The sequence below is a fragment of the Leucopleurus acutus genome, assembly GCF_964270905.1.
Source record: "Leucopleurus acutus genome assembly, chromosome: 21".
NCBI classification, from domain to species: Eukaryota; Metazoa; Chordata; class Mammalia; order Artiodactyla; family Delphinidae; genus Leucopleurus; species Leucopleurus acutus.
The window spans coordinates 30,679,736-30,697,427 of record NC_139163.1 but is presented as its reverse complement, the minus strand read 5'-3'; the positions used below and the strand labels follow the sequence as shown (position 1 = coordinate 30,697,427).

The 17,692-nt window shown below is 32.1% G+C and overlaps 1 protein-coding gene across 1 annotated transcript in view; it reads left to right on the top strand.

Moving 5' to 3' along the window:
* Positions 1-17,692, top strand: part of ADAM2 (ADAM metallopeptidase domain 2) — a gene marked incomplete at both ends in the record, with an annotated part of 73,484 nt that overhangs the window by 28,338 nt on the left and 27,454 nt on the right. Inside the window, 5 exons of the mRNA XM_082864000.1 lie at positions 4,575-4,646; positions 5,068-5,234; positions 6,566-6,647; positions 14,386-14,522; positions 17,142-17,322. Coding sequence (XP_082720126.1) covers positions 4,575-4,646; positions 5,068-5,234; positions 6,566-6,647; positions 14,386-14,522; positions 17,142-17,322 — 639 coding nt within the window. The remainder of the gene's footprint in view (positions 1-4,574; positions 4,647-5,067; positions 5,235-6,565; positions 6,648-14,385; positions 14,523-17,141; positions 17,323-17,692) is intronic.

The window sequence follows — 17,692 nt, the reverse complement described above, 5'->3', positions numbered from 1 at the left end:
AAAGAGAACCCTTTTGCACTGTTGGTGGGAATGTAAATTGATATAGCCACTATGGAAAAAAAAAATAGAACTACCATATGACCCAGCAATCCCACTACTGGGCATATACCCTGAGAAAACCATAATTCAAAAAGAGACATGTACCACAATGTTCACTGCAGCACTATTTACAATAGCCAGGACATGGAAGCAACCTAAATGTCCATCGACAGATGAATGGATAAAGATGTGGCACATGTGTATAATGGAATATTACTCAGCCATAAAAAGAAATGAAATTGAGTTATTTGTAGTGAGGTGGATGGACCTAGAGTCTGTCATACAGAGTGAAGAGGAAAACAAATATCGTATGCTAACACATATATATGGAATCTAAAAAAAAAAAGGTTCTGATGAACATAGGGACAGGACAGGAATAAAGACGCAGACGTAGAGAGTGAAATTGAGGACACAGGGGGTGGGGAGGGGAAGCTGGGACAAAGTGAAAGAGTAGTATTGACATAAATACACTACCAAATGTAAAATAGCTAGTGGGAAGCAGCTGCATAGCACAGGGAGATCAGCTCAGTACTTTGTGGCCACCTAGAGGGATGGGACAGGGAGGGTGGGAGGGAGATGCAAGAGGGAGGGGATATGGGGATATATGTATACGTATAGCTGATTCACTTTGTTATACAGCAGAAACTAACACAGCATTGTAAAACAATTATACTCCAATAAAGATGTAAAAAGGAAAAAAAGAATCAGGTGGGTTTTGGTCATTATGTTCCTTGTTCTATAATGTTTTGAAATACATCTATTGGTTTTTAGACATTAAGCCAAGCTTGTATTTCTGAGATAAATCCCACTTGGTCGTGGTGTCTAATTCTTTTTATGTGTTGCATAAATTGGTTAGTTTTCTGATTAGGATTTTTACAATAATATTCATGAGGAATGTAGTTTGTTTTGGACTTTTATTTTCTTGTTATGTCTTTTCTGGTTTTCGTATCAGGGTAATACTGACCTTATTGAATGAATAGAAATGGGTTCCCTCCGATTTTATAGGAGAATTTGTAACGAATTGGTGTTAATTCGTCTCTAAATGTTTGATTGGATTCACCAATAAAGCCTTCTAGAACTAGGCTTTTCTTTGTGGGAATTTTTTAAATGCATATTTAATCTTTTTGCTTGTTACATATTCTGTTTCTTCTTGAGTCAGTTTCAGTATCTGTTTATTATAAGAAATCATTCATTTCATCTAAGTTATCTAAATTGTTGCCACATTATTTTTCACAGTGTTCATTTCCAAGGCTAGTTATTTCTCTGTGGTTAGTGACTGTAACCTTTCTTTTATCCTGAATTAATAATTTTTGTTTTGTTAATATATGTTGTTTTTTATATTCATATTTCAATCATTTTGCTCTGATTTTTATTAATTTCTTCCATTTCCTTCCTTTGAGTTCTTTGCTTTTCTTTCACTAATTTCCTAAGTGGAAATTAGTTATTTGAGATGGTGCTTCTGTTTTTTAATATAGCTATTTCCTATAAGTTGCCTTCTGAGCACTGCTTTAGCTGAATACCATAAATTTTACTATGTTGTATTAGTATTCTCTAATTTCCCTGTGATTTCTTCTTTGATTATTGGTTATTTATAATCTATTGTTTAATTTCCACATACTTTGAATTTCTCAAATTTCTTTCTGTTGTTGATTTTTTATTGATTTTTTTGTGGTCAGAGAGCAATTTTGTATTTTTTAATTGTATTAACTCAGTTGAAGCTTATCCTATAACCTAGTATATAGTCTATTCCTAGATCATGTTCCATGAGCACTTGAGAAGCGCATGTTGTGACATTTTGGGGTGGAATATTCTATAAATATCTGTTGGTTTAGGATTTAGTTTTAGTCTCCTATATCTGTGTTGAGTTTTTGACCAGTTATTCTACTACTGAAATTGTGTACTTAAATCTCCATACATTATTGTTGAATTTTCTATTTCTCCCTTCACTTGTGCGTTTCGTGTAATTTTTAGGCTCAGTTCTTAGATGCATATAATGTTTATAGTTTTATGTCTTCCTGATAGACTTCCCAGTCCTTGAAAATGTACTATGTCTTCTGTAACAATTTTTTTTCTTTTGGCCATGCCGCACGGCATGCGGGATCTTAGTTCCCCGACCAGGGATCAAACTGTGCTCCCTGCAGTGGAAGTATGGAGTTTTAACCACTGGACAACCAGGGACATCCCTTCTGTAACAATTTATATTTAATTGTTTTTTTTCCTTAATCAAGTCTGTCAGTCTCTGATGTTTGCTTGGATTATTTAATATACTCATTAATTTTTTTGGTGGGCGGTCTTTCAAATCAACTGAATAGCTAATTCATTTTTAAGGGCAGCACAGCATACCATTGTATTTATATACCATCATTTATTCATTTATTCTATTATTGTTGAGTATTCACTTTGTTTCCAGTGTTTTAAATGTTGCTTTGTCACTATAAATAATGCTACATGAAGTATCCTTAGTCATGAGTTCTTACATCTTGGGAACGTAATCTCTGTGAAAGTAGGTAACCAGGAGTATGGATGATGGGTCAAAGGATACATATGTAGTTTAATTTCAATAGATATTGCTCATTGCTTTATAAAAACGCTGTAACTTTTCGCATCTCCAAGGTAAAACTGAAAGTAGTATTTTCCTCTCATACCTGCCAACGATTAGTTTTATATTTCTCTTTAATTTTTGTCAGCCAATGGGTATAAAATTATATCTCATTGTAATTTTAACTTCCATTCCTTAACTGAGAATTAATTTGAACATCATTTAATGTTTACTGGCCACTAGTATTTTCTTTTCACTGAACTGACAACCTAATCCTTTTGCTCATTTTATTAATGGTTGTTTGCCTTCTTGTCAAATTGTAAGAAAACTTTGAATATTAAAAATATTCATGCTTTGTTCATTATCCACCCAATGTGAAGGAGCATATCACCTGTTTTCTTCTAGGTGTTTTATGGTTTCAGGTCTTGCATTCAAGACTTCAATACATTTTGAATTATTTTTTTGTGTATGGTGTAAGATAGTAGTCCAGTTTCCTTCTTTTGCATGTGTTGTACAGTTTTCCCTACATTATTTATTAAAGAGACTGTCCTTTCCCCATTTGTGTAAACTAATTAACCCACGATAATGTGTTGGGTTTTTTCCTGAACTCTCTATTCTGTTCCATTGATTTATGTGTCTGTTTTAATGACAATACCACCCACAGTGCTTTGTACCGGTAATATAGTTTGAAATCAGGGAACATGATGTCTCCAGCTTTGTTCTTTCTCATATTTGCTTTGGCTAGTCAGGGTCTTTGTAGTTCTATACAAATTTTAGGTCTGTTTGTTCTATTTCTTTGAAAAATGCCATTGACATTTTGATAAGGATTGAATTGAATCTGTATATTGCTTTGAGTAGTGTGAACATTTTAACAATATTAACTATTCTAATTTATGGGCTTGGAATAACTTTCCACTCATTTGTGCCTTCTTCAGTTGCTTTCATCAATGTCTTTTAGTTTTCAGTGTAAAGACCTATCTCCTTGGTTAAATTTTTCCTAGGTATTTTATTCTTTTGATGCAATTGTAAGTGGGATTGTTTTCTTAATTTCTCTTTCTGAGAGCCTGTTATTATTATAAAGAAATATAACAGATTTTTGCATATTGGTTTTTTATCCTGTAACTTTGGTGAATTTTTCTTAGTTCCAACAGTTTTTTGGTGGAGCCTTTCAGGTTTTCTATATATGTCAGCTGCAAATAGTGACAGTTTTGCTTCTTTTTTCCCAATTTGAATACTTTTATTTCTTTTTCTTCCTTAATCTCTCTGGCCAGGACTTCCAATACTATGCTAGATAAGAGTGGCGATAGTAGGTATCCTTCCCTTGTTCTTGGTCTTAGAGGGAAAGTTTTTAACTTTACACTGTTGAGCATGATGTTGGCCGTGGCCTTTATTTTGCTGAGACACATTTCCTCTGTATTCACTTTGTTGAGAGTTTTTATCCTGAAAGGAGGTTGAATTTTGTCAAATGCCTTTTCTGTATCTATTGAGATGATCATATGATTTTTTTATTCTTTATTTTGTTAATGTGGTGTGCATCACATTGACGGATTCATAGAAATAGAACCATTCTTGCATCTCTGGAATAAATCCCACTTGATCATGATGTATGATCCTTTTAGTGTGCTGTTGAATTTGCATTGCCAATATTCTCCTGAGGATTTTTCCGCCTATATTCATCAGGAATATTGGCCTGTAATTTTCTTTTCTTGGGGTGTTTTTGTCTGGTTTCGATATTAGGATAATGCTGGCCTTGTAAAATGTGTTTGGAAGGCTTTCTTCTTCTCTTATTTTTGCAAGAGTTTGTAGTGCCTTTTTGTATTTTTTTAATATTTTTAATTTTCCACACATTATGTCTATAATAATAAATACTATTTAAAAACTAATAAATGGTAATTTAATAATTTCTTAACTCATACTTCTAAATTTTAAACATAATAACCATCATTAAATATTAAGCAATATATATTTAGATCTAAAAGGCAATTATCTTTTTCAGTATAATCATATGGGTTCTGATACAACTGTTGTCACTCAAAAAATTTTCCAGTTGATTGGATTGACCAATGCTGTAAGTGTTTGCTTTTGCATTTGTTTGTGTTACTTAAACAATTCTCAGACTTTTTTTATGACCCTGCCTGACTACACATATTGTGTGAAAGAGGGCAAATATATAATCATCTTAAGTTTCAGTTTTCTAACTGTTTAATTGGAGTAATAATAATTGTAAATACCTAATTAGGGTTTTGTAAGGCTTAAATTAAACACTTGACATTGGGCTGGCTTAAGCACAAGCATATCAAAATGTTACTTATTACTTGTTTTATTAGTGATATTTATTACTTGCTAATAGAATTTATAAGATCCAATCCAGATTTACAGTTTAGGTTTTTAATATTTACATCGGTATAGCGTTTATTTTTGCAGATAAATTCCCAAATCTATTTAAACCATGTAGTTTGAACATATTTTCTTTATGTCTTCAATTTTAGATTTTTGATTCATTTAATATTACAATAATTCTATCTTCATTAGAGCTTTGGATAGATGAAAATAAAATTCAGGTAACTGGAGATGCCAATGAATTATTACGCAGATTTTTAAAATGGAAACAATCTTATCTTGTTTTGCGTCCACATGATGTGGCATTTTTACTTGTGTAAGTATATCTTGGCATTACTAAATCTTATACATTAGAAAGCATATGTAATTTGACCTGATTTCTGACAGTTGACAGGCCCTTAGGGAAAAAAATCTTATGTCATTTTTTTAAGTACAACATCCTGTGAATATTATTTTTCACAACACGGGTTTTATAGCAGAATTACTAATATATATATATATATATATATATATTATATATATATATATTATATATATATAATATAATATATATATATAATATATATATTATATATATAATATATTATATATATATATAATATATATATATAATATATAATATAATATAATAATATATATTATATAATATTATATATTATATAATATATATATTATATATATATAATATTATATATATATAATTATATATATATAATTATATAGTAATTATATATATATATAATTATATAGTAATTATAGTAATTACTAATAATTACTAATATAATTACTCTGACCTGTTTATTGACTTATAGCTAAAACTCACTTCAATCTTATTACCACGTTTTCTTACCTTGAGTATATAACGTATCATTAAATGTGCCTAACTATACATAAAATATTAACAATATCTGTCTGAAAAAATATACCTGAATTTTATGAATATAGTAATATGGCCTTCTTTTAATGTTTTATTTCCATAAAATCAAAATAAAATAGTGATGAAATGGAAACACTATTGTACATTTCAATATCTCTGACATACTATATTCACAGTGAGCTGCACTTTTAAAAATATAAGCCTCCCTTTCTATTTAATAATCTCTTTATTTTTCTCTTATCAATATTCAGAACCTGTATGTATTATATATTATCATATTATGTAAAAATCATGTATATAATTATAAAATTATAATCTTTTAAGTTATTTTTTGTCCCACAAATACGCATGCCTTTGCATGGCTAGGGCAGGCTAATTCTATCTGATTAAGGGGAGACTTCAACACATAAGCTTACTCTGCCCATTTGTCAACTTCATTGGCTTAGCTTTCTACTTCTAAGAAATTTTATTTATTTTTATTATTTTTACGTTATAGGAATCAGTATAATTTTTTAATTACATAAAAATATCTTCATTATTCTCTAAAAATCCGTATGATAATACACTGTTTATTATTTGTTTTTTAAATCTATTTGCAAAATAAGCAGACACGTTTAGTCCCTTTCTATGCTTTGTTATCCTAGTGTTAAAGTGGAAATATCTATGAATTTGTTATATAAGTATGCAAAACAAAAAGTATTAGGTAAATTTAATATTAATTGTTCTTAATTTTACAAAATTTTATGATTTGCTTCTTTTTTAAACTTAAGTTACAGAGAAAAACCAAATTATGTTGGTGCAACCTTTCAAGGGAGGCTGTGTGATAAATACTATGGAGGAGGTGTTGCTCTGGTATGGTACGGTTTAAGTGACTTGGCTAAGATGTATAAGTACAATGCTATTTAGAGTAATATACAATTAACTATTTCTGTATTTTATTATGGCTAAGTATATTAAAATTTGCATAATGATTCTAGGGATCTTTGTTCCTGCTGCTGACAGAAATGTGTGAACTATAAGAAGTTTAACTTAACACATATAACACATTTAACTTAATACATATAAAATTTTTACAATTTTCTTCTTGTGAGTTCAAATTACCCTCTTTTAGAAAGTTATGGTAGTGATCTATTTTATAGTCTTATAAGATGCTCATAAATTTTTAATATACTCAATATTTAATAACTAATTTTAATTTCAAGCTTAGATTTTGAGCATTTTCTTCATTATGTAGCTGATTCAATTATGAAGCAAGTTAAAATAAAACTTTTGAAACTATTTATCAATTGCCGCAAAATGCTTCCTGGGACATAGGTGAAGAAAAACAGAATCAAATGCAATAATTGACATTTCTATCTTAGCAGAAAATCTTGATGTGCTTAAAATTGGTATGTTTTTGCTCCTATTTCACAACGCTTTGGTTATATATATATAGAACTTGTTATATATATATATATAGAACTTGTCTTCTTAAGAAAACAGTAAAGATATTGGTATGTTTTAGAAAGAAGTAAGGGTATATGAAATGAATGTTGGTCTTAAGAACAAATAAGAAGAAAACTACACCATATAATAGTCTAATGGAAGAAATGTAAAGATGGCCAAGGAAGAAGAAACTTAAAAACAATAATGTAAAATAAAATGAATAGAAAATAATCAAAGGAAATGTTTTAAACATACCCTAATATAATGACAATCATGTGAATGTAAATGAATTAAACTCACCAAGTAAGAGATGGAGTCTCTGATGGATTTTAAAAAAAAAATTTAAGTTCAAACATTAGTTCTTTACAAAAAATACATTAATAGGGCAAAGTGAAGGTGAATATAAAATAATAAAACATACTTTGGTTAAATAAGAAGCAAGTAAACATGAGAAAATGGAATTTAGAGTAAAATACACTATAGATAGCAAACAGGTGTAAACTGTTTGTAGCTTTTTTTTTTTTTGCAGTACGCGGGCCTCTCACTGTTGTGGCCTCTCCCGTTGCGGAGCACAGGCTCCGGATGCGCAGGCTCAGCGGCCATGGCTCATAGGCCTAGCCGTTCCGCGGCATGTGGGATCTTCCCGGACCGGGGCACGAACCTGTGTCCCCTGCATCGGCAGGCGGACTCTCCACCACTGCGCCACCAGGGAAGCCCCTGGTAGAAGTTTTGCAAATATTTTGTTTGATTTATTCCTAGTCATACCAGTAAATTCTATACTGTTTGATGATATTAGTAAATACTACATTTTAAGTATAATTTATGAGTTTCTGTTATGTTGAAAAACAACTGAATGTTATACACTGACTTGTATACAATAATATTTCTATATTTATTTCTAGTAGTTTTAGATTTAAATTTTTCTGTGTCCAACTTTGTCATATGTGAATTAAAACAATTTTATTCATTTTTTTCCAATATGTCTATCTTTTATTTTTTTTAATGTTTTTCTCCTATTGAATTGCCTAGGATCCCAAGAACAATTCAAGTTGAACAATGTTTAACTGAATTCATAGTAGACATTTTTGTATCATTACTGATCTCAAGGGAAAAACTCTCAATATTGTACTATTAGGTATTATGTTCATTCTGGTTTATCATAGACATTCTTTAACGTAATAAGAAAGCTCAATTCCATTTCTAATTTTCTAAACTTTAAAAAATGTATTTTATTTTTTTATCCTGTCATTATTTTTGACGGGGAATTAATTCCATTTAAAGTTATATGAATTTTTTTCTAAATGTCCCATTTTGGTAACAGATTTTTTACTATAGCTATTGATATGTTCATATTGATTTTGTTCTTACTTTATTGAAATGTTTTCTCTTTCGTATAGAATTCAGTTTTCTTTTACGATATTGAAGAGATGTCAGTGCATTCCTAATCAAAATCTCAGCAGGCTTTTGGGGGTAAAATTGACAAGCTTATACTAAAATCTTATAAATATAAAAAAAGAAAATAGATAAAGCAGTTTGGAAATTGAGTAAAAGTTGAAGATATAAACTTTTTATAAAAGTATGGTAGTTAAGATATTGCAGTGTAGATAAACTGATTAGGCAATATGTCAGGCAGAATATCAGGCAGAATCAGGCAGAATAGTTAAGGATATTAGTATCTAGTGAATTTTGCAGAAAATAAACCTTTAAATCAGTGAGCCACTTATCCAACCTAAAATATGTGGAAAGATGGAAACAACATTGCCCTAAAACTTGTTGAACACAGGTAATAGTGAAGATAAAAGCAAAAATCAAAGAAAGACAGATGATCAGTAGGACGGAGATATTCAAAAAATTTAAAAAATTAAGAACAAAAATATTTCTGGCAAAACTATTTTTATAAGACAGAGTAGGAATATATTAATAAAATTACAAAAATAATGGAGAACTACAGATATAAATAACATTTAAGAGATAATAGAACAATTTATAACTTAAATAAATTTGAAAACTTAGACAAATAGTATATTGTTAATAGAAGCCCATAATTTACTAAAATGTTACACAAGAAGAACTAGAAATTCAGAATAACACCAAGGTATTAAAAGAATTGATATAGTATTTTAAAATCTCACAAGGGGAAAAACAATGCTTTTAGGAACACATTCTACACAGTTTTGAGGGAACCAATTATTTCAATCTTATATTTGCATTTCCTAATAAGAAGATACATTAGGAGAATATGATAAAAATTGATGGGATGTGAGGTAGGCTATTTTAGCTGGGGTGATCAGAGAAAAATTTCGAGGAGAAGGTTTTTAAGAAGAGGAATGAATGATGAGACAAAGGCAGTCATTGCAAGACCTAGGAAATCAGAACCGATGAAAATGATCATTAAATTCAAGGCTTTCAGATGGAAATGAATATCAAGAACAAGATGGCTGTGAAAATATTGATTGTCGAAGTAAGCAACAGACTAATCATATACAGCCTTATGGATCTTGGTAAATCGTTTTGGATTTTATCCTCTTTGCAATGAAAAGGCACTGGAAGTTTTGAAGCCAGAGAGAAATATTTCTCTGGTTACCTTATACAAAAGTGATCGTAGAGGGGTGAGGATCCACAACAAGGAGACCATATAGGAGACAATTGCAGATGAATGGTATTAACTGGTGTTTTATTCTTGGATATGCGAGAAGTAGCTTTTATCTGGTATATATCATGAAAGCAGAACATATAGGGCTTGCTAAGTTACTGGATACATGCCATGAATGGCATGGAAACATCAGTGATTATGCTCAACATTCTTCTTGAGAAGCTAGGTAGAGGAAGGCAGGGCAGCTGGCTTTGGGGGCAGAGGGGAATATAAGGGTGGAAGAAAGTTTCATTTTGAACCTGAACCTGTAAAGTTTGAGACATGCTTGTGGTGGTTAATTTTATATGTCAGCTTGGAGGGGTTTGATGAGATTAATATTTAAATCAGTGAAATCTGAGTCAAGCACTTTGCCCTCCATAATGTGGGTTGGCCTCATCTAATCAGTGGAAGGCTTGAATAGAACAAAAAGTCCATCCTCTTCAAGCAAGAAGAAATTCTTCAGCAGAATACCTTCAGGCTTCATCTGTGCCATCGGCTCTCCTGTGTGCCCAGGCTGCCAGCCCACTCTGCAGGTTTAGACTTGCCAGCCTTCAGAATTGTGTGAGCCAGTTCCTTATAATAAGCCTCTTCATGTATAATATTCCTTATCGTATGTGTGCGATTGATTCTGTTTCTCTAGAGAAGCCTGATTAATACAATGGCTAATAATTAAACATAAATATATACTTAAATATTAAAAGGTAGGTACAAGATAGAGTTGATGATGATGAATAGATGATAGATACATAGATAGACAGCTTTATGTCTCCTTTCTCCAGCACCACCTTGTCTTAATAACTATAGTTTTATGGTAAATCATCGAAAATTATAGTGTAAGCCCTACTACTTCTTCTTCAGACTGATTTAGCTTTTCTAGGTTTTCTGACTTTCTCTTTTAAAATCAGCTTGTCAGTTTCAACAAAAACTACTCGGACTTTGGTTTTGAATTGAATCTTTAGGTCAATTTGACATCTTAACAATACTGATTATCCATGAAATTGATAAACATGTGCTTTTTATTGCTTCATATAATGCTTCATATAATGTAAGCAATAAAAAGAAGTATTGTTATACTCACCATTGATCTCAAAAACTGTATGTTGGGCAAAAGAAACCACAAACAAAAGAATCTTTACTTCGTATGCCATTTTCTGAAGATAAAGTGTAGGAAAGATAAACCATATTGCTAAACATCAGAATAGAAGTTAAATTTTGTGGCAAGATAATTCCTGAAAACTTGCTGGAGAGAACTTCCTGAGTGATAAAAATATTTTATATCTTATTCACTGTCGTGGTTGTGTAGGTATGTGTCACATGCACACATACATGCACTTCACAAATATGTGTGTATATATGTGTGCACAAATAATATGTATAAATAAATTATGAATGTGTATATGTGTGTATATAGATATTGTATATATACATATATGTATGTGTATGTATATTTATATAAAACTGCATCAAGGCACTTAAGATTTGTACACTTGACTTAAGATAAATTATTTAAAAAGCATGAAGCCATCATACAGAATAAAATGTTATTAGTAATTTCAGAGGGACAATAATCAAAAGAGATTTTTTAAAGTTTTAATTTCAGCTATTAAAAATTATCAGGTTGTTTTCTCTTTATAAGTTTCAAACTCATGTATAATGCTACAGAAATTTTCAGAATAAGAAAAAGAACAGACTATGTCACCAAAGGAAAATTAATGTATCAATATTAACATAAAACAGCAAAATGTTTTTCAAGTAAAATAAATATGAATTTTAAGTGATTCATTATTTAGGATGAAACATACTTTGACTATCATTATATGAATAAACCTGAACTCATATGTACCTAGCTAAATAACTCTAAAATAAACAAAGCAATAATTAATCTCTCAGAACAAAATTTAGAAAATTTAAACACTATTGATAAGCTTTGTCTGAAAGGCCTATGTAGAATCTTGATTCCTAAATTAGAGACTACAAAATATAAATGGCAGACACATTTATAGAAAATGACCACATGGTACACAATAAAGGAATCTCAATACTTACTTGTCAGGAAATTTCTCAGCCTAGTGATTGGCACATAAGAAGCCATAACAAACACCAGGTGCTGTTCTTGTTATTTGACAACTGTTGTCCTAAGCAGGCATTATTCACCAAAAGAAACTAGTCTGCTTAGTTGTAAATTTTTTCTAAAAATATTTTTAAAAATCCAATGCTAAATATAATTTTACATTTTCCCTTACGTTATTTTCATAACAGAAGTAGTCATAACCATAACTTTTAGCAAATTCTCGTACTCCAGTCCATACATTTTTCAAGGTTTTCTTACTAGTCTGTTATGGACAAAGTTGTGTCCCCCTAAAATTCATATACTGAAGCCCTAACCCCCAGTGTGGCTGTATTTGGAGAAGGGGCCTTTAAGGGAGTCATTAAGGTTAAAGCAGGTCATAGGCCTGGGCCCCTAATCCAATAGGACTGGTGTCTTTGTGGGGAAAGGAGGAGCCAGCACACAAGGAGGGAGGGCCACTGAGGACTCAGGGCAAAGGCAGCCCTCCAGAAGCCTGGGAGACACACCTCACCAGAAACTGACCCTGCTGGCACCTTGAGCAATGTTTTCTGTGATATTGTTTGAGGGCAACCCAAGATGACTAATAGAAGTAAGAGTGTCAGAAGGGGAGTGTAAAGAAATTCCATCTCAAATACAAAACCATGTCTTTGATCCTTTGATACAAGGAAAGGAGAGACCAGAACATATGCACTAATCAGAAGATAAAGAATAAAAAAGTTGCATATTGGGATTTTATACAAATCACATGAAATTTTTTGGATGTTGTTATTTCCCTCTTACTGCGCTATGAGTGATAATAAGGAACAGGAGAGACGGAGAAAACGAAGCAATTGTAGGGCTTCCCTGGTGGCACAGTGGTTGAGAGTCCGCCTGCCGATGCAGGGGACACGGGTTCGTGCCCCGGTCCGGGAGGATCCCACATGCCGCAGAGTGGCTGGGCCCGTGAGCCATGGCCGCTGAGCCTGCGCGTCCAGAGCCTGTGCTCCGCAACGGGAGAGGCCACAACAGTGAGAGGCCCGCGTACTACAAAAAAAAAAAAAAAAAGCAATTGTAAAGATATATTGATTGAATGATTGCCAGGCCTTTCCTACAATATCCTGAAGATAAGAAAAGCTGAATAACTACACTGATAACATAATATTCTCTCATTTATTATATTATTATTTATAATATCCTATTATTTAAATGTGCAAAATTTATCAGAATCCGTCATTTTCTTCCCCATAGAATCAAGCATTCCTCCTCCTCTTCATCTACCTCCCCTTGCCCCCTCCCCCTCCTCCTTCTCTTCTTTTTGTTCTTCTCCCTCCCTCCCTCCTCCCTCCCTCTCTCTCTCCCCCTCTCTCCTCCACCCCTCTCTCTGAAAATGGATGGTACATTCACCTGTGTTATTTTGATAAAGGGACCATTTATCAATGTGTACGCAAGATGTAGGGACTTTGCATTACCTCAGTAATAAAGATATGTAATTGTCCCCTAGGCTTGAAGGAAAGGACAGTGTCAGTTTATTAGGGTTATACATGGAAGGTAGAAACCTCTACTCAAGGGTTCAGACAGTCATAGGTACCCTGGAAGTGATGGTAATAAATACCCTGCTCTTTTCTCACCCTTTCCTCCCCATTAGACCAAATCAAGGTGAGAGCAGAGGGCAAAGGAACCCTTTGACATAATCCATTGGTATAGTCCTTCTGATCTGGAGAGTAGGGTGGAAAGTAATGGAAAGTTGATTGACAGAGGCAAACAGAAGATACCAAAATATATCCCTAGGAACCTATCCTGAAGTACAGTCATCAATGTTATTAGATATATTTGAAGGGATATTGTGATTTGTGGATTTTTCTTAAAAATCGTATGTTTAATATGGTCTAAGTGTGCTATAATAAGCATCTTACATTTGTTAAAAAGTGATAAAAGCATTTAGTTTTGAAAATAAAGTTTAAGCAACTGTGGAGAGTTAGCATTCTTATCATCAGTCATTATTATCATAATATAAATTAATTCAGTGAGCTAATTTATGTTTTTTTAAATGCATGAAACAGCATATAAAATATTATCTCCTATAATTAAATTATAAATGAGCACAAACTGTTCATTTATAATTGATACTGTGTGTGTATATGTGTGTGTCTTTAAAGACTTTCTTTTATGAGTACAAACATGGTTATAGCTATTGTTATATATGATTAACAAGTTATTGGGACAAATATGTTCTTGGCCTGATGCCACCAAATGAACCATACATTTACATTTTTGTAAAATTTCACACTTCACTTTTCATATTTTCCTTATATTGATAATGGTACCTGTAACATATTAGGCCAACATGGATGGCATTTCTGTGATTAACATATCTGATGTCTCTATTCTATTTTATCATGTGACTATTTTTAATAATTACATTATACTCCAGGTAAATAAATTATCTCCTAAAATGTGAATGTATACATGTATGGTTTTTTCCCCAGCACCCCAGAACCATAAGTCTGGAATCACTTGCAGTTATTATGGCTCAATTACTGAGCCTTAGTATGGGAATAACTTATGATGACATCAACAAATGCCATTGCCCAGGAGCTGTCTGCATAATGAACCCAGAAGCAATGTAAGATGCTTTGGTTTTATATGCTTTACATATATAGTTTATATGAAAATAAGTTTGGTGTATTTTGTTTATGAAAGTCTATGCTATTAAAATAATTATTAATGGTCGAATATAAACTGTGGCCAATGACCCCAGATCAAAATATGTATTCCAGTGCCCCTGCTGCATATCTCAATATTTCTTGTAATCTAATGTCACACTTGCTATCTCATGTGACTTACCTCTACATTTATCACTGTTACTTGCATGATTTTATAATTTAATGCATGATTTGATAAGCCAAGTATGGGCTTGTGTTCATTATACAAGAATGATTTATTAGGGAGGCGTTTTGCAGCAGTTATCATGCCTCAAAGGCCTACTGAAGTTTTTGCTATTATCCTCAGTATTTAGAATATGCTATGAGATTTTACGGAATTAGAACCAAATAGTCAGGAGATTTATGGAAACCATCATCCAGTCAGTGACTGGACCCAGTCTCTTATACTTTTTATTTATTTTATTTTTTTAAACTGTAACCCAACAGTACATTTTATTTAATTTTATTTAACAGTACATTTAATTTCTTTTATATTATCTCTAATATTTTGCCTTTTTTTCACTTTCCAATTTCTCCCCAAAGCACCTTAATCAACCAAAAAACTTAGCCTACAATCTTAATGAATGTTGAAATTTTTTTCATTAATTTTTTAACATAACTTTGATTCTTGTGTAGATATGAAAAAATAGAAATTCCACTTAAAAATATATAATTATGGCCTGTATAAAATTGGTGGAATTATTAACACACATATAGAAACCATTCATCTGTGGAAATGCTTTTTTAAAAAGCTTAGTTTGACAAATTACAATCTTGCAAAAAATGCTTATTAATCATATCTTTAAATGCTTTGCATCATTTGAATAGCATTGCATGATTCTAAAATTTTGGACAACACAGACATTTTATTCATCATTGAATGGCAAAAAAAATGATGTGAAAATCTACTATTTAAAGGAAAATCTGAATAAAGAGGGCATATTTGAAAAGGATTCATTGCTGTCTTTAAACTGGTGGGAAACATCTTCTAGAATTATTCATCTTTAATGCCTTTTGACACTATCACATTCAGTGATTTTGCACAGGACGGAGTCCTAGTAGGACATATGCCTTTCTGAGGCAGGTGTCCTCAATCTAACCTTAAAATTTGGCTTATTAAATAGAAGTACTTAAGGAGTTTAACATGTTATTTTGTTTCTGTAATCCATAGAAAATACATGGCCCACACTGATTTTTTTTTACAAAAGACTGTCATTTTTCTGAGGGCTCACGATCAGTAGTCCATGTTTTATTCAGTCTATGTATCCAGCGAGTCAGACATGCTACCTAATATGTTTCCGAATTTCAACTTTCTTTGACATTTTAATATTTTAATTAGGAACTTTGTTTCTTTAGATAAAGAAGTTGTCGTTATGAAACTGTGCTTTTTTGGCTCATTCGAAGGTAGCAATATATCTGAGCTTTGGAAACAATGACTAAGGAAAAAAATGTTTAATAAAATACATTGAGATAGAACAGAGTATAGCTTTTTTTTTTAATTTTAAGTAAAATGAAAGTAAAAGAGAATGGTAGTTTTCAAATACATCCACAAATTGTTGCTACTTCTCCCTTCAAGAGGTAGAGTTTAATTTCCCTCCTATTGAGTATGGGTTGGATTTGGTGACTTGTTTTCATCAAATAGACCATGGTAGAGTTGATGGTGTGTGACTTTCAAGATTAGATAATTAAAGAGTTTGCAAATTTCTCTGTACTCTCTCTTTGATCAGGTGCCCAGGTTGAAGCTAGGTGCCATATCGTGAGGACAGTTTAGTAACTTTATATAGAGGTCCATATGGCCAGAAACTGGGGCCTCTTGCCAATAGAATGAAAGGGCAGATAAAAGCACAGCTGTAAACATTACTTCATATAACTTAAATTTATGGTTTCATTTAAGGCCAATGGTCTGCTCCTAGCTTTACAAAAGCTAAATGTATTATACAAGGAAGTTATGTATAAGAGGCTATATTATCAAGGAAAAATGGGAGAATAGAGAATGAGAACATCCAGCAAATATGTGCAAGGATTCAAGCTGCAAATAAATTATCCAATTGGATATAATTATGATTGATAATCTCTTCCTAATGACAACATTCATTATCAGAAAGTGTACCCCTCTATAAACAAGTTCACACAGAGTAAACCTCTTGCATTGCCTAGTTCTCAATAATATTAAAGTTCTATCAATTTTTCTCCTTTTGTTTTCTGGTATTTAGATAGAAATCATCTGAGTTGTTGGCAATGTAATAATAAATCTATTATTTATGGTTAATATAATTAAAGAGTATATTCAAGCTGGATGCAACCACAAAAAACACCAAAATTGGTAGTTTGTCCAAAAATTTCTAATGTTTTTCATGGTCCTCATGCGAAAAACATTTTCCTGTAATAATCCACATGACTAGAATTTGAGTCTATTGCCTTAAAATTTAGTAATTTTATATTAGCTATATTTATCATTAGATTATAGACTTTTCTTCTGAGGCTAGTCAATTTACGGAAGCGACAGTTACATAAAAGTCTGATGTTTGATGTATTTTTAGTCATTCCAGTGGTGTGAAGATCTTTAGTAACTGCAGTATGGAAGATTTTGCGCATTTTATTTCAAAGTCACAGTCCCAGTGTCTTCAAAACCAGCCACGTTTAGGTTCAACATACAAAGTGGCAGTTTGCGGTAACGGAAAAGTCGAAGAAGGAGAACAATGTGACTGTGGGGATCAGGAGGTTGGTACTAATTTGGAAGATTACACACCAGAATTACATAAAAAATTATTAGTTAATTTTTATACTGTCACACTGCCATTTTACCTAATTTATCAAACTTCCTTTTCAACAAAGACCTTAAGGATGTATACTGGGATTATATTAATGAGTACACTTAAATATTGGTATATGAATTCAGCAGTTTGTAGATTATTCATACTGGTGATTTTCAAGGTCTTAACCTTATAGCTCGGTCCTCAACATTTCTGGCACCAGGGATGGTTTCGTGGAAGACAATCTTTCCACGGATGGGGGCGGGGGTTGGTTCAGGTGGTAATGCGAGTGATGGGGAGTGATGGGGAGCGGCAGATGAAGCTTTGCTCACTCACCC